A 23,100-nucleotide genomic window follows, 5' to 3' on the forward strand; every position below is an offset into this window, starting at 1 on the left:
TCTGCAGACTGAACCATGGGTCAGTTCCTTACCCACTGGTTAGGGACCAAACAAGATAGAGAAATTATGGCCTGTCTCAGCTACCTTGGTCAGCTTCCCAGCCACCTTTATTTATAGCTTATTTTAACCCATTTAGAAATAGTAACTGATTCTGTACTGATTTTATTTTCCAGCTCCTGTAATGAATAATGAGACAGTTTATACTGAAATCAGAAAAACTATTAATGGTAAGTAAACAAATGGAAAAAATAGATGCACAAGTTAAGTTGCTGGTACTTTTACACCTATTTTTTAAGGAAGGAAAAAAAGCAAAAATAATGAATTCATAGACTACAAACTCATACCAGACTTAATGAATATTCTTGGAAAGAAGTCTCACAAAACTCCGTGGAATTTAAGTTCTGAATATATAAAGTCTCTGCATAGGATTATAGGAGAGCAACTAAGGCTTATAATTTTGCTGAGAGCAAGTCCTATTAATGGGATTTACTTCTGAGTAGTTATAAAATCAAGGATTACTGTGCAGGCAGTTATTAAACTAGTCGTTAACATAGTGCTGATGGTATATCTCAGTTCATTAAGGCATACCTGGTGTTATTCCTGGTACGTTATTCTTGATCTGAATAAATCTCTCCCAAGTTCCTTGCATGGAGTCATTTAAGCCTGATGTCATCATAATTTGTGGTTTTAAAACTTTCCTTGCTTATCATCCAAATGAAATACCTCATGATTGCTTTCTATTCCTTATTTTTCTTCCCTTTTTTAATGATGGCAAATTATCCCGTGGCGAATTGTCCTGTGGCAAATTGGCCATGGTGAGTTGTCCTGTGGCGAGTTGGCTGTGGCAAGTTTTCCTGCAGCGAGCTGGCTGTGGCGAGTTGGCGGTGGAGAATTGGCCACAGAAAGTTGTCCCATTCCACTCCAGAGTGCCACGAATCTTGTCTTTTTAGTGTCTTGTGGAGGCTGGGCCATACAACTGATTATATGCATTCGATAGTGTCAGCTCTTAGCAACCACATAGGTAGATTTTTCTCCATGACAATTAGGGACAGATTGATCCTTCAGGTTTTCCAGCGGTACATCCGTCAGCACTGTAAATGAATCTATCCATCTTTTCTGCTGGTTATCCTCCTTTTCTCTTTCCTTCCACCTTTCCCAGCATTAGATCTTTTTCCAGAGAACGAGGTCTTCCAAGTAAGATAATTTAAGCCCGGTCATTTGTGCCTCAAATGAGAAATCTGGGTTGATTTCTTCAATGATCCCTTTGATTGTTGTCTCATGATTACTATTGTTCAGGTACACAGCTTGTTTTTATCTAGGGATGAATGGCAACCTTTCATTAATTTGCACAGGAAATAGTATGTGTATCTTTGGCAAATATACTTTTTATCTTCCAAAATATAGGACAGTAATCTCTCTACCTCTATGCTGATCATATAACCATGTTGTCATGGTTCCGACTAATGAAACACTTCAAAAAACTTCCAGGCATGTTTATTCTAAAGCAGGGGTTCTCAACCTTGGCAACTTTAAGACTTGTGAACTTCAACTCCCAGAATTCTCAGCCAGCAAAGTTGAAGTCCACAAGTCTTAAAGTTGCCAAGGTTGAGAACCCCGTCCTAAAGCCTTTATTACCAGTGTTACAAATTGATGGCACATCATGGAGGTTTATGCCAGAATCTGAATTCCTCTTGCTGGCACCTACTTTTCTTGCTAAACCCCTCCCTTATCTTGCAGTCACAAGTCACATCTTCCAATTAGCCCAGAGGGCAGAGATTCACTTCCGTTCCTTTTCCTGGGGTTTTGTTATTTCCCCTCCCTTTGTCATCTGAATTAACTCTAAAAATACCAGACAGTTCTGCATATTTTGTCAAAGCAGGAATATTCAATATTAGCAGCGTTGACACATGTGATATTTTATTCTGACTTTATGTGTAGGCTTTTTAAGTTTAAACTTTTGGGGGTGTTACTGTTAGTGCCATTTTACTGAACTTTATCTTTTATAGTTTTGAAAAAACTGATTTGGAAAAAGTACATGTATTAAAAAAAAGACTCTTCAAATATAGAAATGTATATGGAAGGTTTTAAGGAATAAGTGGATCTTTTGCTGCCTGATTATTTCTATACTTTTATTTTTGTTCCAGTCCTAAGGGTCTTAGAATAATATTCCAGGGAAGATGTCATCTTCTTAGCTCTTAGAAGAGGTGTTTGCAATTCTTATGGGGTACCAATGTTGGTGGGAGGAAGGTGGAATAGATTATAGAGTAGATATTCGGTGTAGTATGAAAGTAAAGCCCTTTTCAATCTGTAAACATGTAAACATGCCTGACATGGATGGAGATAGAGGGAGCTGACATTAGCTGGGAGGTAGTGTCAATACAATCTGTCCTCAACTTATCACCATAACTGAGCCCAGAATTAAGCTGACCCACTTGACATGGGATCATATGATTGCAAGGGGGGAAGCATGACTGTTTACGAGAGCCAGGGTGCTCTAAAGCAGTGGTTCTCAATCTTTGTAATGCCATGACCCCAACCGGTCGTAAGTCGAGGGCTACCCAACCGGTTGTAAGTCGAGGACTTTCCCTGCCCAGGAGCGCTGCGCAAGTGTGGTTCCGCCCCCTGCGCCGGCCAAGGCGTGGCTGGCAAGTGGCAGAGACGGCGCAGGCCAACCACCGGCTGAGCCACCAGCTGGCCCAGCCCAAGGGAGGTAAGACACCCGCCAGGCCCCATGCGTGCCAGTAACCCTCCCTGCGCCCGCCGGCCTCCCACGTCTCACCCCTGGCCCTCTTTTACTTACATTTTTAGTAGTTGCTCAGCAGGGAGAGGTGGAAACTTCCAGACAGCTCGCCTTTGCTGCAGACAATTTGCAGCATTGTTTGCAGAATGGGACTTTTGGCGGGCTCAGCAGGGCAGAGACAGCCTGGACAATTCCTATTGGCTTTTGAAAGCCAATAGAATTAGACTCTATTCAAGAGAGTCTATTCTATTGGCTTTCAAAAGCCAATAGAATAAAAGGGAGTAGCACAGCTAAGGAAAAGGGGGAAAAAATGGCAGACTGCGTTGTTTGGCGACCCCCGTGAAATGGTCGTTCGACCCCAAATGGGGTCCTGACCCATAGGTTGAGAACCACTGTTCTAAAGGATATAAAGCGCCTCTTCTGTGGGCATCATAACTTTGAATGCCTGTAGTGGCGACTGCCTGTAATGTTTCCATTTTTTAGAATGTCCCAAAGGTGCTTTTCCCAAAAGGCAACTGGGCTTTCTTGTTAAAAGTCCAGTTGCTTTTTGGAAAAAGCACTTTTGGGATAACCATGACCTGGATGATTGAGAATCTCAATAGACATTTCTTAGAATGCAATATTTGATTTGCCTCAGTTTGGCTTGATTTAAAGAGTTAAGCGGATTTTTTCCTTTTCTTCCCGCCTCCTGGCAGGGGCCTGATAAAATTCTACATCTCCCTTTTGCATCATCACCTAGGGTGAGGTATATGTTGCTATATTTTATGCAATAATTCTCTTTTGGAAAAAATTATACTAAAACAAATTTCACTGTTATCTACTTCATCAACCTAAATGAGTTTGTGTGGGGCACGTCTTGCTTCAAATCTTTTAAAATCAGTATTTTGTTTGTTGCAAAAAGTGTTTAATCAATGTCATTCGATTAAAAATATGATCTGGATTTGATTGGCAAGAAGCACCCCTTAATTTTATATTCCGTCTTTCTCTTGTACATATCCGGCTGCAGCTTCAGTTATTTTTGGAAACGTAGTAAGAATGTATTGTTCTAATTACATCTGTTTTTCCTGTGGGATACACAGGAAAAATGTTTCAAATAGATAAGCAGGACATCACACAACATTAAAAGCAGTTTGGAAGTGTATTATGTTACTTATTGAAACATAACTGTGTTGACTTTAATTATGGAGATAGTTCATAATGGTATTTATATAGAAACACACATTCCACCCATACAGGAGACGCAACAAAATAAAGAAGTGGGCAAATATCTTAGCCTATAAACGCCATTTAAAACCTCCACTAGCTTCTGAGAGTCTAAAAAACAGAGACTGTGAGTTCTAGTCCTTCCTTAAGCATGAAAACTGGATGGGTGACTTTGGGGCAATCACCAGGAGACTGTGAATTCTAGTCCCGCCTTAGGCATGAAAGCTGAATGTGTGACTTTGGGTCAGTCACTCTCTCCAGGTATGCTCACTACCTTGAGTTATTTGTAAAAAATAATAAAAGGAAAAGTGTAGCCTTTTTGACTAACAAAACTTCTGAACAAACAATTCCTAGAGAATTCCCAATTCTAAAGCAGCATGGCACATGCCAATAGTAACATCTGGAAGCATTCCACCTCCATTTCACTCATAATTGGAAAATGTATTTACATTATTTGTTAATTTCCATCATGTCTTTCCATAGAAGAGAATTGTGCCTTTCCTCCAAGAAGTCAGGCAATCAATGTAGTTCTCTTTCAGTACCTACAACATCCGTAATATGGGCTCATTTGGTCCGAGAGATGGTGATGGTTGCCAAATGAATTTCCAAGGCTCAGATTGGATTTGAACCAGGGTCTCTCAGTCCTAGTCCAATACTGCATCTACTGCACCAAACAAACTCTCAACACTATACAGACACTAGAGTTATGTAGCTAGGTATGAAGAGAGAGAGAGAGAGAGAGAGAACAACTAAGATGATCAAAGGCCTGGAGATTAAAACATAATGAAGAATGGCTACAGGTTTGGCTAATCTAAAGAAAAGAAGAAATAAGGGAGACATGATAGCAGTGTTCCAATATCTGAGGGGCTGCCACGAGGCAGAGGGGGCCAGGTTGTTCACCAAAGCATCAGAGGGAAGGACGAGAAACAATGGGTGGAAACTGACCAAAGAGAGAAGCAACCTGGAATTAAGGAGAAACTTCCTGACAGTGAGAACAATCAACCAGTAGAACAGCTTACCCCCAGAAATCATGGGCACTCCCTCAGTGGAGATTTTTAAAAAGAGACTAAACATTCACTGTCACTGTCTGAGATAGTATAAGTTCTCCTGTTTGAGCATGGGGCTGGATTAGAAGACCTCCAAGGTCCCTTCCAGTTCTATTCTATTCTGTTCTGTTCTGTTCTATTCTATTCTATTCTATTCTATTCTATTCTATTCTAGAGTTGGTTCCTATAGGAACATTATGACCAGAGAAAATGTTATGCCATTACAATGTTATTATTTATTGTATAAAATAATTTTCCAATAGATTTCTTTACATTCTCTCTTAGGCGCAAACGTGGAGCCAGGATGCATTCCCCAAATGTTGCCATTGAATTTTAATTTTTAATATAATAGAAGGAGGGAATAATAAAATGCATAGGGAATCATTGAGGAATTTTTCTTTTAATTATGCTACCACTACATTTATTTTCATTTTTGTTTTGCCTACCTGACATCTGTAGCCCAGATAATAGAAGGAACCTCTGTCTCCCCCTCACCAAATTTCCTCTGTTGTGTACTTTACTTATGAAGCTTTTCTTTCTCTCTACAGTGTAATAGAGACGAGCTGTTGTGCCTTGAATATTGCCCACTTGTATTTGAACATTTGTTATCATGGAAGGATGTAATTGACTGTGAACATTAGTTTGTTCTATTAGTCATTCATTCTTCCTCTCTTGACTTTCTGTTTGAAGACACTTGTTTCCTGTTTTATTCTATTTAGTTGGTTGTTATACTTTAAAGCTGCATACTACCTTGGACATATTCTTGTATTTAACAAATCAGGGTACTTATTATTTTATAAACTTGATGGGCTCTTCATGTTGTAATGAAGAAAAGCATTGCTTAGGTCAGTGATGGCGAACCTTTTAGAGACCGAGTGCCCAAACTGCAACCCAAAACCCACTTATGCATCGTCGAGTCCAGGTGGGTGTGGCCCATTGGCTGGGTGTGGCCCATTGGCTGGGTGTGGCCCATTGGGTGGGCGTGGCTGTGATGGTAACGGCAGACTGGGTGGGACTAAAAATTTCAATCAATCAATTCCAATTTTGCAAGATCTTTTTTTTCCCGCAAGAAGTTGAAATTGACTGATTGAACCTTTTTTTTTTTTTTTGCACATGGCAGCAGAGGCCTAAAGCAAAAAGGTTTTATAAAACCCAGCTGAAGACCTAGGACTGGGGCGATGGCATGCGTGCCCACAAAGAGGGCTCTGAGTGCCGCCTCTGGCACCCATGCCATTGGTTTGCCACCACTGGCGTAGGTGTCTCCCAGTTCTTTTTAAATATGCACATCTAGTATGAGGATTATACTGTTTGTGTCTTGCTGTTTAATAACCACAGAACCTCCTGGGTGTTGATACAGAAATTGAGTGACAGTATCTAGACACCAATAGGAGAAAAAAAAATCAGCAAATCAATGATTCCAACTGATAAGAATTTCAAAGGAAAAATTCAGAATGAAACCCATGGCTTGAACTACAATTCTGTTCCCTAGAATTGTAGATTTGGAGTTGGACACAAGGATCTTCAACCCCAACCTGCTTCAATGATCAGGAAACCCAACGAAACCCTCCTTGGGAGGTCGCTGTGCACTAACTTCTTAAAAGCCTCTTAGAGGTGAAAAACCTTTTATAGGAGGACTGTTCCACTGTTGTGCAGGTCTTATCCAGAAAGTTTCTCCCAATATTTAAATAAAATTTAGTTTGCTGCAATTTGTACCTTTATTTCTGGTCCTAGTTTCAGTGGCCATGGAAAACAGTTCAAGGCCAGAAATATGGCTACTATATCTCCTAAGTCTTTTCTTCACGCTGCTCATCCCAAGGTCCTTCTGTCTTCCTAGGGCTTGTCCTCAAGAATTTCTATCATCCATATTACTGTCCTCTGAAACCTCTCCAACCTGTCAATATCCTTTTGGAAATGAGTCCAGAATCATACACACTACTCTGAGAACGGTCTCAGCAGCACGAGATTGAAGGAAACAATTATATATCTGTTTCTGATATGCTGATTCTTTTCTTTAATCCTCTGTCATGGTGTAACATAACTCATTATGTCTTCTGTGCTGGAACATTTCTGCTGTAACCAACACAGCCTTGGTCATTGCCTATAATATTTTCACAAAATTATATTCTTTACTCGGCTTACATTTTGTTTCTTTTTGCTCCATTTTGGCTCTCTCACACAACCAACAATCTTCGTGCAAAACTATGTCGGCCATTTTAAAACTGCACTTCATGAACTGGTAAAATATATTTTGGTCCAGCGATAGTAGGTTAATTATCTCTTTTTAAAAAAATTGCTATAATACTGGCCCGCCCCAAGTTGTTCTAATCAACAAACTACTCACTTGTGCTATGCGCTGGAAAAATGACTCAGTTTCTAGGCGGCAGGTTTTGTGTCGAGACAGGAAGATCTCAGCTTAGTGTTCTGCCCACCCACAACATACTGTGGAAAAACAAATATTCTCAGCAGCACCAGGCATGAGAAAACCTTGTTGCATTTTGCAGAACTCTAGAAACTTGTCATGCCAATTTCCTGCTTCCAAATTCCATACCTTCAAAGGATACTTTTATAGGAGTTGAGATCCTTCCTAGCAAATACCAGCCAGGTTTGGAATCCCATGAAAGTGTTAAACATCATTTTAAAAATACTAGGGTTGGATATTTTGTCCAGATCTGGAAGAGCAGATGGATGTAACGTCACAGAATTCATAAACTGTATACTGTATGTCCTTTGCTCATTACCTTATATATGTTTGGATTGACATTTTTGCAAGAGTCTTTCTAGTGCTATTATGCTGATCCAATCTTAAATCTTGAATGCATTTGCCAAACAGTTGGTTATTCTACAGTACCTTTGTTAAAACTGCAAGTCTAAATTATTCTCCTTCCTTTGGAACTCCTACATTATTTCCTTAGGAAATAAATGTTCGGAAACATAATATAGGTAGGCCTCAACTTGCGACCACAACTGAGACCGAAATTTCTGTTGCTAAGCAAGACAGCCGTTAAGGGAGTTTTGCTCCATTTTACGACCTTTCTTGCCACATTTGTTAAGTGAAATCACTGCCATTGTTAATTTAGTAATTTGATTCTTAAGTGAATCTTTCTTCCCCCATTGGCTTTGTTTGTCGGAATGTCACAAAAGGGGATCACCTGACACACATACCCTGGGCACACTGCAATTGTCATAAATACGTGCCAGTTGCCAAGTATCTGAATTTCAATCACATGACCATGGGGATGCTGCAATGGTCATAAGTTTGAAAAACAGCCGTAAGTCACTTTTTTCAGCGCTGCTATAATTTCAAATGGTCACTAAACAAATTGTTGTAAGTCGATGATTATCTGTAAACAGGTAGTGTCCAGATTTTTCATGAACGCAGAGTAAGCACCTGAATGAAGGATCAGCATTACATTTTAAGGATCTAATGCAGCAGTAATGAAGATAATCAGCTAATGGGATATGGTAATAACAGGAGATGCAGCCCCACCACATCTGGAGTGTACTAGACCGAGGAAAGCTGATTTAAAGTGATCTAAAGCCACATTTGGAGATGACATAATTTAGCTGTTTTAGTATTAACATAGGTTATGCAGCAGAGAAACAATCAGGTTAGCCTTCGTCATAAAATATTGCTGGCCACCAGACTGATATAGGGTGAGTAAAACATGGGATATCCGTTGATTTTTTTTTTCTTCCATTTTCCACCTCCCATAAAATTAATGAATAACTTTTCATTTGGAGCTCTGGAAAGATACAAAATTTATAATTTCCTCCTTCCTGGCAAGACAATAGTTAGCACGCTACAAAAGTCTTGGATGATTTATTTCAGATATGTTATTTCAAATGACTCTTTGATCTTAACTGGCTGAAGGGGATTATTGTTCTGGAGTTTATCTTCTTTACAAAAATCACAATTGCTTTCCATATCTTATGTTTGCCTTGTTAGTGAAGACTATGCTGGCTGGGGGTTATGGAAGGTGAAGTCAAACTCATTAAACTGGAGAGGGCTGAACAAAAGGTTGAGCCACGTCCTCTGTCTGTTTTTTTCTTGCCGAGTACATATCTGTGCAAGAAATCTCTTTTTTGCTGAATAAATAATTGGAGAAGAGCCTTGGATCAATATGAAATAGGGGATTTCTAATTTTAGAGTAGCGGTTCTCAACCTATGGGTCGTGACCCCATTTGGGGTCGATCGACCATTTCACGGGGGTCGCCAAGCAAGGCTGTCCGTCATTTTTTTCCCCTTTTCCGGCGGGTGCCTTACCTCCCTTGGGCTGGGCCAGCTGGTGGCCCAGCTGGTGGTCGGCCTGCTCCGTCTCTGCCACTTGCCAGCTATGCCTCGGCCGGTGCAGGGGGTGGCACCATGCATGCGCGGCGCTCCCGGGCAGGGAAAGTCCTCGACTTATGACCGGTTGGGTAGTCCTTGACTTACGACCGGTTTAGTCCTTACAACCGGTTTAGTCCTCGACTTACGACCGGTTGGGGGTCACGGCATTAAAAAGGCTGAGAACCACTGCTTTAGAAGGTGCTGCCAGGGAAGGGGATGAGGAAAACATCTGCTTGCTTATTTTTTAAGCTTATATCCCACATTTTCTCAAAAGCTTAAGGTTCCATGGAAAGCCACAGAGATGATCTGGGAGAAACTGGGTGATGGTAGTTACCATATATTGTATGTTATAAGAAAAAGGAAGAAAGCATTATAGATAGTCCACGACTTATGATCACAGACCATGGGGATGACCAGGACTTAGGGGACAGTATCAATTGTGAATACGTACAGATGGCCCCTCTCTCTCTGGCCACTTGCAGGCCTATGAATGCAGGGTCATGAAAGGACAGCAAAGGAAATACCCAATATTCTAACCCACCCGAGAATAGCTGGTATCTTGGGGAAAACACCCAAACCACCAAAGAGTGAACATATGGTGTCTTGGGAAACACCCAAAAGGGAACATACTAGCTACTTCTGCTTTCTTATCTACAGTGTGCCAGCCTTAAAGGGCGAAGTCTTAATCTTATGCGTGTCAGCTTTGCTGGGTGAATTGCTTATGTAATCAAAGTAGGTATAAAAATAAGGTTTTTTCTGATATTTAGGGCTTGGGTCTTTTTGTACAGAAGCCCAGTCTCTATTCAGCTGAATAAACACGTAAGCTTGAAGGCAACTTCTGGTTTCTTGTATTTTTTATCAAGCAAAACCTCAGAACCTGCACATCAGTGGGGATGCTGCAACTATCATAAGTGTGAAAAATGGTCATAAGCCATTTTTTTCCAGTTCCGTTGTAACTTCAAACAGTTTTAAATGAGTCAAGGACTACCTATAGAAAGAAACTCAAATGTATTCTGCTTTGATTCTCTGGAGCATATCAGGGAGATAAGGAAAAATGCAAACAGGCTTTCACAATATTAATGTAGACTACCGTATTTTCCAGCGTCTAAGACAACTTTCTAACCATGAAAATCTTCTCAAAAGTCGGGCATCGTCTTATACACCCTGTCATCTTATATGCTGGAAAATACGGTAATTCTTATAGAGTTCCAGAATTCTTGTGAAGTATGTTTGCTTGGTCTACTCAAAGGGCTGACACATGCGTAGCACTTCATTTTTTTCTCTTTTCCCGCAACAACCATTTTCCATGGTCTGTTGGGCTGACAAAAAGTAACTGATCAAAAACCATTCCCTGAGTTTCCATGGCCGACAAGTGAACTTACTTGGAGCATGAGTTGGGTGGAAGAGTTGTACAGAGAGTTTCAGGAATAGCCTCGAAGGACCAAAGAAAGACCCATTATAAAGGCAACAGTCAGATGAGAGGGGCTTGAGTCCTTGCCAGGAAAATACCTTGAAATAATATATCTCAGATAGGGCTCTCTCTAGTTCCCACAAGGTGAGGGAAGGGAAAGCATATTCAGATTTGCAAGACTCTATTGCAGTGATGGCGAACCTTTTAGAGACCGAGTGCCCAAAAACTGGCCCTGCCCCTGCTCCACCCCCCTGCTCCACCCCCGCTCCACCCCCATCCCCTGCCCCGCCTGCCCATAGGACCACTCATCGCCTCCAGGGCCCGCCGCAGATTGCCCAGGCAGCCCAGCAGCTCTATGGCGGCCACGCCCTCTGCCCACGCCCTGCAGCATCAACTGCATGTGAGGGCAGAGTCTTGTCTAAGCTGCCTGGCTGCCATGTCCTTGGCTGCATTGCTCTATGTGGGCCACATTTGGGGACGACTCTCCTCCAGGGGGGCTGCTGGAGAGGAGGGGGTTGTGGGGCAGGCAAGGCTGGGGCAATGGCACATGTGCCCACAGAGAGGCCTCCGAGTGCTGCCTCTGGCACCTGTGCCATAGGTTCGCCATCACTGCTCTATTGCCATAGCTGTTACAGTAACGTTATTCTGTTTTTCTAAGAATCTTGTGAAATATAGTTTGATGAGTGTGGTGGAATGTAGTCTGGATTCCCAGGAAGGAGGGGCTGCATTCCAGAGGGAAAAGAGGCAGGGATGCATGGAAAGTTTGGTTGGGAGGAAGAGAGTTAAAACAGGTCCTCCCTAGTGATTTCCAGAGTGTATCTATTGTGGTCACATAGCTGCTTTCTGGCAAGATTTCTATCCATAGGTGAGGAACAATAAAGGAATATACTCAGAAATAACCCCATTTGTCTTTCTTGGCCTGATCATGAGAACACTAAATATTCTTTCAACAGATTTTAGCCGTTCAATGTGATTATGACACAGAGAAGTAGGGAAATTTCCAGTGAGTCAGTTTTGTGTAAATAATGGACATAAGCCTTGTGGGAAGGAACAGGACTGCATGGCGTGGGTTAGCGTTTTTAGTTTTAGAGATAAAGACAGACTCTCTGGTTGGATATTGCTTGCTTTCCTCAGAATGTTTTTCCACATTGTTTCACATTATTAAAGTGTACTTCTCTGGTCCCCTGAGGACTTATATCATCATAAGCATCACATCTAATTCATGCATTGAATCTGTCATATGCCTCTTGTGACAAATTATATTAATTAGCATTTCTCAAGTATGGCCATTAGAATTAATGCTAAAGGGAGGTAGCAGGAAAACTGTTGCTTAAGGGTTGTCCTTGAAAAATCCACCAGTTTGGGGGCTATTTCGTTTTTCGTTTGCTCTGCAGATAAAACAAACTGGGCATGCTTATGAATTACTCTAATATATTTTGCTTTTTTAGCCTCACGGATATTGATTTGAAAGTAAATCCTACTTTGTTCAATGGGTAAATTGTTCAGGTTTATGCAGGGATTGCAGAAAAAGGAATATAAATAATCATCAAATCAGAATGCCTTGACCAATTTTTTCTTGATTTCTGAAATTGATGTAAATGAAAGGAAAATCTTAGAGCGCTTGAATGTACATTTGTCTACTAACGTGATACACTTGGGAGTGGTAATTTTTAATCTATATCTTATGATTTTCAGATGCTGAGGAGAACAGACATTCTGTAAGTATATTTTTCCTTTGACTGGTGCATATTTGGAGATTTGGTTAATATTTCAGTTGTCAAAACAAAAGCCAGGTTGTCTGGATTTGATTCATAAATATCTTTTAGAGTCTGTTGCACTTCATTAAGTGTATTCTGAATGTGTTGGCTGTATATCATAAATAAACAGAAAGAGATGTTATAAATTTAATGCTTGAAATAGATTCAAGGAATAGATTGCCCTGGATTAGGAGCATACAGGTTAACTAATACCTAGCTTGTATGTATATTGTATACCCTGTTAATCCTGGCTATCCTGAGGATGTCTCTGCTAATGCCACATTGCTGCTATATCTTTGTCTGTGGTGGAAACAAGCATGTTGTCATGGTTCCGACTAATGAAACACTTCAAAGAACTTCCAGGCATTTTATCCTAAAAAAGTCTTTTTATTTATGTGACAAAATGTAGGCACAGGCATGATGAAAGGGAATGCTAAGATCTGAAATTCCCATCCACCCAGCCGTTATTTTTGCTAGCATTCCCCTCCCTTATTTGGTGTCATGATTTACGTTCTCCAATTAGTTTGAAGGGCAAAAGTTCCCTTCCTTTCCCATTCGTGGGCTTTTCCCTCCTCCCTCTTTCTCCTCTGCATTAACTCTAAAAATACCAGACAGTTCTGCATATTTTGTCAAAGCAAGAATATTCAATATTAGCAGCGTTGACACATGTCTCAGAAAAAAATATTTCCGAACTCTAAAATACGTTTGATAAACCTGTTAGAAGAAACATGCAATAAATTAGACATGTCAAACACGAGGCCCGGGGGCCGGATGTGGCCCATGAAGTGATTTCATGTGGTCCACGAAGCCATCCTGAAAACAGTGAGGGAACGGCCCCCGCTGCCTTGGCCCTGGCCCAGGCCGACCGGGAGCCAATGTACAATTTTGTAGTGGCCATCTATGCTGAAACGCATTCAGCCTTAGCTCCATAAGCCCCTCCCCCTCCTGCATGTACTGAGAGGAACAGTGAGGCTCATCCAGTGGACCATGCCTCGGCACTTGTCCTGGTCCCACCCCCTTCTGCCAGAGACCCTCAGATCTGTCCCACTCCTGCCCAGGCCCCCACAGGCACCTGTGACGCGAACGATGTAGAGCTGGCCACACCCACCCAATAGGCCACACCCACTCCATCCACACCCACCCAGTAGGCTGCACCACCCTGGCCACACCCACCCGGCCCCCTGATGCAGCCCTCAATGCTGATGCAGTGAAATTGAGTTTGACACCTCTGCAATAAATAATAATAAAAAATAAGGCTAACTAAATGCACATACCAAAAAAAGATATTGAGACTTTAGAAAGAATGATGAACAGTTGCAGGAACTCAATATGTCTAGTAGTCTAATGAAGAAAAGGACTAAGGATTGACATGATAGCAGTCTTCCAATTTATGAGGGGCAGTCACAGAGAGGAGGGAGTCAATCTATTTTCCAAAGCACCTGAAGGCAGTACAAGAAGCAATGGATGGGAACTTATCAAGGAGAGATCCAACTGAGAAGTAAGGAGAAATTTCCTGAGAGTGAAAACAATGTATTAGTGGAACTTAAGAATCACTGGAGATTCTTAAGAAAAGATTGGACAGCTATTTGTCCAGAATGGCATAGGGTCTCCTGCTTGAGCAGTGAGTTGGACTAGAGGACTTCCAAAGTCCCTTCCAATTTTATTATTCTGTATTCTATTCCTATGTTGCATGTTCACAGAGAGTTGGCGGTTGGACTTCCCAGTGTAGATGGCACTGAATGGGAAAGGAAAGGGCATCAGGGAATTTACAGTCACTTCTCTGAAACTGTTTAGGACAGTGGTTCTCAACCTTTTTAATGCCGCGACCCCCAACCGGTCGTAAGTTGAGGATTACTCAACCGGTCCTAAGTCGAGGACTACTCAACTGGTGCAGCACCGTTTGCAGAATGGGACTTTTGGCGGGCTCAGCAGGGCAGAGACAGCCTGGACAATTCCTATTGGCTTTTGAAAGCCATTAGAATTAGACTCTATTCAAGAGAGTCTATTCTATTGGCTTTCAAAAGCCAATAGAATAAAAAGGAGTAGCACAGCTAAGGAAAAGGGGGGAAAAATGGCGGACTGCGTTGTTTGGCGACCCCCGTGAAATGGTCGTTCGACCCCAAATGGGGTCCCGACCCACAAGTTGAGAACCACTGGACTAGGATTACATTGTATTGCAGTAGAAACACTGCCTGGCCTCAAAGCGGATGTGCTGTAATGATAGGCTGTGGGGTCAGTGCTATTAATGTTAATACATTTTCCAATTCAAGGACAGGGAGGAAAGCACAAAGATGTGGCCATGAGAAAGAACCCTGAGGGATCAGGAACTAGCTTCCACTGGAAAATAAGATGATTTTAATTTATCCTCTTGTCCTGGAGCTCTTGGTGTCCCTTTCTGAACTATTCCAGAGGGTCCTTCAACCCTCCAGAGCAATTTTTCATGGGAACAGAAGAATTTGCAAACATCTCTCCCCTCTTTCAGCATCCTGTAATCTCTGAACTCAGGCCAGCATATATTTAGATCGAACATTGTGAATACTTCCTAAGCACAAATTCAGTCATGCACTCAACTGCTCTAGAGTCTCCTTTCCTGAAAAAGATAATCTAAACTCAAGCCTGCCCTTTTATCTAAAACTTTCTGCCTCAGGATCCTTTCTTCAAAATTCAAGATTCAGTTGATCATCTGAACAACTTTGTTCATCACACAGTAACCTTCTTGAGAATGGTCATATAACTCCTGTGACCTGTTAAACTCTCTCGAGGTATTTCCAACAAAGGAACAAGGCAGGTACTTGTGTGAGATGAGTGCTGGGCAGATCCCACAATTACTGTAACTGGAAGGGTGCAGTTGTAAGCAATTTCACTATATCCCTGTATTAGATGGGAAGATGTTTCCATGCCGTGAATGCATATTAGGAATCTTGCTGTTTGGGGCTTGTTCATGATGCCTTTTCAGCTTGCTTCACCTTTCAACTTGATGTGAACCTATTACAACAGTCTGCTTGCATGTATGGAAAAAGGAGGCAGAGTGCAGAATTGCTGATGAGTCACTGTGAGTTTGAAAGAGCTTTGTCACCATAGTGTGTATAGAAACACTGAAAAAAGATACATTTCTTTTTCTTTCTTTTTTTTTAAGATCAGGAAGAGTTATGTGAGTTTAGACCAGGGGTAGGCAACCTTGGCTCTTTTATGACTCGTGGACTTCAACTCCCAGAATTCCTGAGCCAGCATGGCTCAGCTTGGAAATCTCTCCCTTTCCCCTCAGCACGGCTGGCTCAGGAATTCTGGGAGTTGAAGTCCACGAATCATAAAAGAGCCAAGGTTGCCTACCCCTAGTTTAGACCCATACCTGAGAAGACAGAATAAGGCTTATAATTATTGACTAGCAAGCAAGTTCTGATTGGTTCTCTGTCAACCAATCAATTCTCTAGAGATATTTAGTACCATCCTGAGAGGGCAAGCCTCATTGGCTAGTGCTTCCTCGACTTGCAAATATGAAACATGCCTTTCCTCATCAGAAGCAAGGAAGTGGCTTAAACATTGTAGGTTTCATGTACACCTGATGAAGTGGATTATAATTAATAAGAATTTATAACATGGCTGGTTTAATCCCTTAAGATGTTAGCAGCAACAAACTAACATCACTATCCATCTGGTATTTATGAGTACTGAAATGGATGCATACAATTCCTTCACTGCATCCTTACCAATTCCCAGCAGAGTTTTTGTTCATTTGAGATTTATGCAAAATAAAATTAATTGTGTAGTTAAAACTGGCTACACACAAATGTTGCAATTTATACGAGTTAAAGTAACCTGTTTAGAAGATGCTCTGAAATGTACTAAAATCAGCATCGCTGGTCAATAGCCATTCATATAATTTGTACTCCCTGTTAAATTTCCGTTATTTTTGTTATTTGAAATCAAACTAAACTAGGAGAGTTTCAAAGTATAATGAAACTCGAAGCAAATGTGAACTATGTAGGTATTGGGAGTTATATTAAGAGATGTCATCCTACTTTTCAGTGGACATAAGACAGAAGTTCACAGAACTATTCTTTGCCATTATCCATTTCAGAATCCTGGATGATTGAGTTTCTTCCTGAGGCATGCTACTCATAATGTAAACTATCCCAAGCTAGAATAGAAAGTTTCATGGGCAAATTTTGAGTTACTCAGAAAGGAACTGGGTGTGGGTTTCCTTCCTGGAATCAGAACTGGCAATCTTTCTGTACTGTTTAATATTACCACCACTTTCTGAAAACATATTAAAAGGAAATATCTTAACAATAAGGGAGCTACTTCGTAAAATACTAATTTGGTATTGTTTGGTTTGCCTCAGAAATACAGCTTGATTTCATAGACGATGCTCCTTCACTCTTTTTACCTTCTTGTGTAGATATCTTCTTTGTTTGTTTTATTGAGCTCTTAGTACTTACAATATATAATATGTTTTAAATGGCAAAATGAGAAGATGTAAACTTACTTTATATTGTCCATTTCAAAGAAAATGTTAAAAATGGTAATGTGAGATACTTAGGAAATACCCAAACACCCAAAATTAAAATTCTAGGATAGTAATTGGATATATATCTTATAAATCCGTATTTATATACTCTTAATGACGCAACTCATAGTGCTGTTGGAATGTACAAGTTTCTTTCTCTATTACAAAGTAACAATCCCTAAAATGACAAATGATGTTACTCCCAGGTAAATATCTGTTCATTTGGCTATGAATGTGTGCTGACAATGAGAATCTGAAAATAGATGGTAGCATGTGTAGAAAAAGTATTAAAATGAAATTGAAAAGCTACCTACATGGAAGTATTGGGGCATATCCACACAGCACAACAAGGGGATTTGAAAGTAATTGTGTAGATGGATATGATCTATAGACATTATTATTGTATTTGAACTTTCAAATCTTCGTGACACCATTGACTCCTCAACAAATTTAGTGATTGTGAGATAAAAGGGGAGGTGCTCTTTTGGATCGATGAGTAGTTGATGAAAGAGAAAGTTAAAGTAAAATAAAATAAAACGTCCAGAACAGGTATTCCAGCATTGGATTGGTGCTTTGAAATTGTTTATAATTAGTCAAATTCAGAGATGTTGGAGAACTAATTTATTAACAATATAAGATGTCTCAGGATGGTTAAAAGACATTTAGTACCCCAGAAAGGTCTCTTCAGATTGGAGTATTGTTTTGTATTAAAATGGCTAATACAATTGAATTTTAAAAAATATAGCATCCTGCGTATCGGAAGTAAACATCTATGCCAGTGATGGCGAACGTTTTAGAGACCGAGTGCCCAAACTGCAACCCAAAACCCACTTATACATCGTTGGGTACCGGGTGGGTGTGGCCCATTGGCTGGGTGTGGCCCATTGGCTGGGCGTGGCTGTGGTAGTAACGGCAGACTGGGTGGGACTAAAAAGTTCAATCAATCAATTCCAACTTTGCAAGATATTTTTTTCCCCGCAAGAAGTTCAAATTGACTGATTGATTGAACCTTTTTTTTTTTTGCACATGGCGGTGGAGGCCTAAAGCAAAAAGGGTTTATAAAACCCAGCTGAAGGCCTAGGATTGGGGTGACGGTGTGCGTGCCCACAGAGAGGGCTCTGAGTGCCGCCCCTGGCACCTGTGCCATAGGTTCGCCACCACTGATCTTTGCTCTGACAAACTTTGAGTTAGCAATGACTAATTAGAAAAAAGATCTGGATAGGATGCTCAGTAAAAACACTGACTGTACAGTTGTTCAGTTGTTTGGTGAAAAGGGCAATTTTGTACTAGAGGCCATTAAGAAAATAAAATAAAAACTGTCAGCATTGTAATGCTTTTTTATTTATGCGTTTGATTTCTATAGCCACCTGTCTCAGTAAATGACTCTTTATGCAATCTAGAATACAGTCCCACTTAAAATATGATGTACTGATCTCCTAATTAAACCTCAAAAAATTATTGTAGAGATGTAAAAATGTAGAAAGTGGTAACTAGAATCAAAAATCTGGAGTAACATGTAGGACTATCTTTTTTTGATTGTTTCTACCCATTCTGTTGCTTGACAGGAGAGGCATACTTGCGGTACTGTTGATTATCGAGCAAGAGTCAGAAAGCAGATCTTTTCTGTTGCAGGATCTGGCCTTTGCAACAATATTCTCTCCACAATTAGACTGGCCCAGATCATCCAATTTTTCACAAAGTTTTTAAAAAATTAATATATTCCCAGACATGGGGGTTGGGAGGCTAGTTGGTGCCCTTGAAATCTTGCCATTTTGTTGTTGATTGGGTTTTGCCCTCAATTGCCATTATTGTCTTTATACACTGTTGTTTACTGATGCTTATTTGATACTGTGTTTTTATGTGGTGTTATGTGGTGCCGCAGCAAGATGGGTGGCCATATAAATCATAGGTATATAATCAAAGTGCACTTCTTTACTTTACACTTGAACTTACACTATGAGTAAAGCTGGGGATTTTTATAATAGAAAACAAATATCTGAGAGGATGGGACATGGTAGTGATTTCTAAAAACTTGCATGATGTGGAGAAAATCTAGAGACAAGTTTTTCTTTCTGTCAAACACTCGATCAACGTATAAAGCCAACGTGTAGAAGCTGAGGACATATGATACAAAAAGGCTAAACTTCTTCATATACCAAGAACCTAGCTTGTGATATATGCAATATTAAGACATAGTATGCTAGAGCATGGAATTCTGGGAGTTGAAGTCCACAAGTCTTAAAGTTGCCAAGTTTGGAAACCCCTGGTGCTAAAGGATAAGGCCATCAGTGGTGAATATGCGTTACTTCACAGAATGGAGGTTTCCATTCAAAGAAATGGTGCATTTATTGTGCGTGCTATGTTTCATTAGTTCTTATAATGTTGTAATCTCATTGCTTGCAGAGAATAGAACCTTCTCCTGACGGGACTTAGGAAAAGGTGGCAGAGGAAATCCATGAAAACAAGATGGAGGATGTCTTACCAGTTCCAGTTATTCTGCAGCATTTAGGTGCTTTCAGAAGTCGCACTTTGCTTGAGTGGTTGGTAACCCCTGTGGGGTGAACCGAGCATCCACAGTATACAGTACTTTTGCTGTCTGCCATTGCCATCTCATAACATAGTGAGGCATACTTTCCAAATGTTCCATATTTTCTTCAATGCCATTCTAAGTGGAAGCACGTATTTACAAGAAGTATTTGCCATCTCAGTTGGTTGTTCTGAATCTTTCAAGCCAGAAAATATACCTGCCAGATACATTTTCTAGAGGTGACTTCCCTGTCCCAGAAAACCATGCAAGCATTCTGGCAATGAGTTTGCAGGCACAAACACTGCTGGTATCAACATTTCAAAGCAGTGGCTTCCAGACTGAAATGTGATCTACACAAAAACGTCTTTCACATGGGAAAGCAAAATGTTGTGTAACGTTTCATGTCACTTTTGCACCATCAATGAAATGTTTCTGTGCTCCTTGGCCAGATAAGTGGTAAGAAATGTTTATTCATGTGCCTGTCTCCTGTCACAAATATCCGTTTCCAATGGACCATAAAAATGTCCTTAAAGGAGTTGCCATTTGAAATGTGCAATTAGCTATTGTTTGCTCTAATGAATAGTTCTCCTATTACATCTGACTCCTCAGAGCTAAACATGTCCCGTAAGAACCAAATGCCATTCTGACAATAGTGTTTAAATAAATACATCTGTGCAAAGAGTTTGGTTTTTTTCCCCAAGAGACTAATCAGTTGCTGTGCAGCCTTGAATTTTAATTGCCATTTGTCAAATAATCTCAAATAACTTCTCTGAACTCTAAAATCCTCATAACTGGTGAGCTGTTTGGTTATGCCTAGAAAAACCAAGGCCTGACAATAATGATGATAGTGTTGTTAAATGTACACATCACACTAAGGCATGGTTTACTTAATCATGGTTTCCTAAGTCACAATGATTTGATTCCCACAATATGCTAAGCCAGTGATGGTGAACCTTTTAGAGACCGAGTGCCCCAAACCCAACCCCTATCCCTTTCTCTGCTCCGCCCTGCCCGCTGGGCCACCCACCATCTCCATGGCCCGTCACAGATCACCCAGGCAATCCAGCAGCGCCATGGTGGCCACGCCCTCTGCCTGTGCCCCGCAGCAGCATCTGTGCACGACGGGGCACAAGGGCGGAGTCTTGCCCCCGCTGCCTGGCTACCTTGTCCTTGGTTGCGCTGCTTTGCATGGACCGTGCCCAGGGGCAATTCTCCAGGGGGGCTGCTGGTGAGGAGGGGGCCATGAGAGAAGGTAGGGCTGGGGCAACGGTACGTGTGCCCACAGAGAGGGCTCTCAGTGCCACCTCTGACATGTGTGCCATAGGTTCACCACTGCTGTGCTAAGCCATCACCCCCAGCCTATGATGACATATTCAATAAGCCAAGATTAAGTGATACATACTGTATATAATACTGCCACAGTGCACAAATATTATATTAAACAAATATGGGAACAAAACAGTATCAGAAGCCTATTTCCTGTCTGTTTCCCCAATGCACATTCAACATAATCAGTGTTCATAGGATCTTGATGCAGTGACTATGTGCATGTGTTGTTATTTCAAAAGTTACATGAAAATAAATGGAAGACTAGCTAGTTGGCATGACTAGCTGATGTCCATTCAGTCTATTCCAAGGTAGCCTTTGCATAAACCAGAGGCTCTATGACAATTGCAGCATTCTTGATTCTCTGCCATGTTGGCTGGGCCTGTGGGAATGGTTGTTTATCCTGACTGGAGAACCACAAGTTTTCCAACATTGTCTTACTTTCTTGAAACAATCCTTAGACCATATTTGCATATAAGCTGCTTTTTTTGCCATTGCTTCTTCTGAGGATCAAATCTCTGGAGAGCAGACTCTTGATGGCAATTTACTGCTAGAATAAATTATCCACATGCAAATCTAAGTGAAATTTTGTTATTCAAGTTTACCTCAGTTTTAACTGATGGGAAGAATGGAATCAGATGTTAATTTATAATAAGTATTCCATGTGACTTTCATTTAAGTGCATTGTATTGAGTTAAAGACAAGAACGATTTCAGCTTAATCTGCTGTGCCAGTACAAACTCAGGATTAGCTATGTTGAAAGAAAGCAGAGAACAAATCCTCAAAAATAATTCTACAAGTTCTCCGTAAGTTGCTTAAAAATCAAGATAAATGCCTCAGTGGTAAAAGCAGTTCATAATTAAATCAATTATGGAGACAGACAGTAGCTTCTCCTTTATTGGAGATTTTCAAGCAGATGTAAGCCCAACATTTAAGGAGCTGTAGCTCTGGATCTCCTGAACTCAGCAGAAGGTTGGACCTCATGATCTACAAGATCTTTCCAACTCTGTTTTCATGATATCTCAGATCAATTCATATTTTATTAGTGTTTAGGAACAAGCACATACACACACTCCAACATAACAAAGAAAAATGCATGAATAAGTCCTAATGTACCATAAAGTCAAGTGTTATTTTTTTCTATTAAATGCTCTGTAAACAAATATTGTGATTATTCTCATGATCTCTGTAGATTTGTAACATCAGTTCTAATATGAAGAACAGTATCCATGTTTCAAGAAACTGTATTTTGACTCATAGAAAAAGTGAATCTATTTAGGTCATCCTTAGCAAAATAGTATTAAAATACAGTATCCCAGCTTTTAAAGAACAAGATGAAATCATGCTGCAGAGTCTTTGCAACATCCCTCTTGATGTGCATACAAAATCCACACCGTGCTTTCCTATTCAGATATTCTATATAATTTGATGTGGTATTTCATTAAAGAAATAATTTAAATGTCATTTGTGAAGAATCATTTTCTTTCCTACTCATAATATAGGTGTGAGCTTGGAAATACTAAAATGGAGATGGGAGTGGGCTTTGTAGACACCCTGAAGATCTTATTATCTGATTATTATTATGCAGTTGTTATTATCTGATTAGGAAACCGGAGACTAAAACATATGAAGAAAGGTTGCAGGAACTGGATAATGAAGAGAAGGGCGAGGGGTGACAATGATAGCAGTCTTTCAATATCTAAGGGGTAGCCATAAAGAAGAGGGGGGTCAACCTATTTTCCAAAGCACCTGAAGGCAGGACAAGAAGCAACTGATGGAAACTTATGAAGGAGAGTGTTCTGTTCTGTGCATTGGTAAGGCATTGAGACGAGGCAGGAGTAACAACAGTTGCTTCTTTATTCAATCTTCAACAGAACAACACAAAAATGGCGTTGATCCCTTTTATACCCTTTTGCAGGGAACAGCGTCAGTCAATAAATGCAACGTATTTTCCCGCTTTGCGTGTGCGCAATAGGCTGGCGACAGCCTGTCTGGCCCGGGCAGCCACGTGGTCTGCCCAGGTCTCTCTGCAGCTTCCTGCACCTGCTCTGTTAATCACAGGCCCAGGACATAACAGAGTCTTTAAGATCCCCAGTGTGATTCAACACTGAAATATACAGTCTTTTTTTTTTTAATTGAAAATTTTTAAATTTTACAAAAAAATACAATTCCCTTCCCCAAACCCCCCCAACCCTCCCATGCCCTCCCCCGACCTTCCCAGAGCTGAATACAGGCTTAATTAAAAAATTTTCAAAA

At 40.7% G+C, this 23,100-nt stretch overlaps 1 protein-coding gene across 2 annotated transcripts in view; it reads left to right on the forward strand.

Annotated features, from left to right (window-relative positions):
* PECAM1 (platelet and endothelial cell adhesion molecule 1) overlaps positions 1-22,308 on the forward strand; it is a 62,022-nt gene extending 39,714 nt beyond the window's left edge. For both annotated transcript variants that reach the window (XM_039326771.1, XM_039326772.1), the window contains 3 exons: positions 174-227; positions 12,423-12,445; positions 19,395-22,308. In XM_039326771.1, the coding sequence (XP_039182705.1) occupies positions 174-227; positions 12,423-12,445; positions 19,395-19,424 (107 nt within the window). In that variant the 3' untranslated portion in view covers positions 19,425-22,308. The remainder of the gene's footprint in view (positions 1-173; positions 228-12,422; positions 12,446-19,394) is intronic.
* Positions 22,309-23,100: the final 792 nt, after the last annotated feature.

Source organism: Crotalus tigris, unplaced genomic scaffold (assembly GCF_016545835.1).
Source record: "Crotalus tigris isolate CLP2741 ecotype Arizona unplaced genomic scaffold, ASM1654583v1 scf7180000024345.2110221, whole genome shotgun sequence".
NCBI lineage: Eukaryota > Metazoa > Chordata > Lepidosauria > Squamata > Viperidae > Crotalus > Crotalus tigris.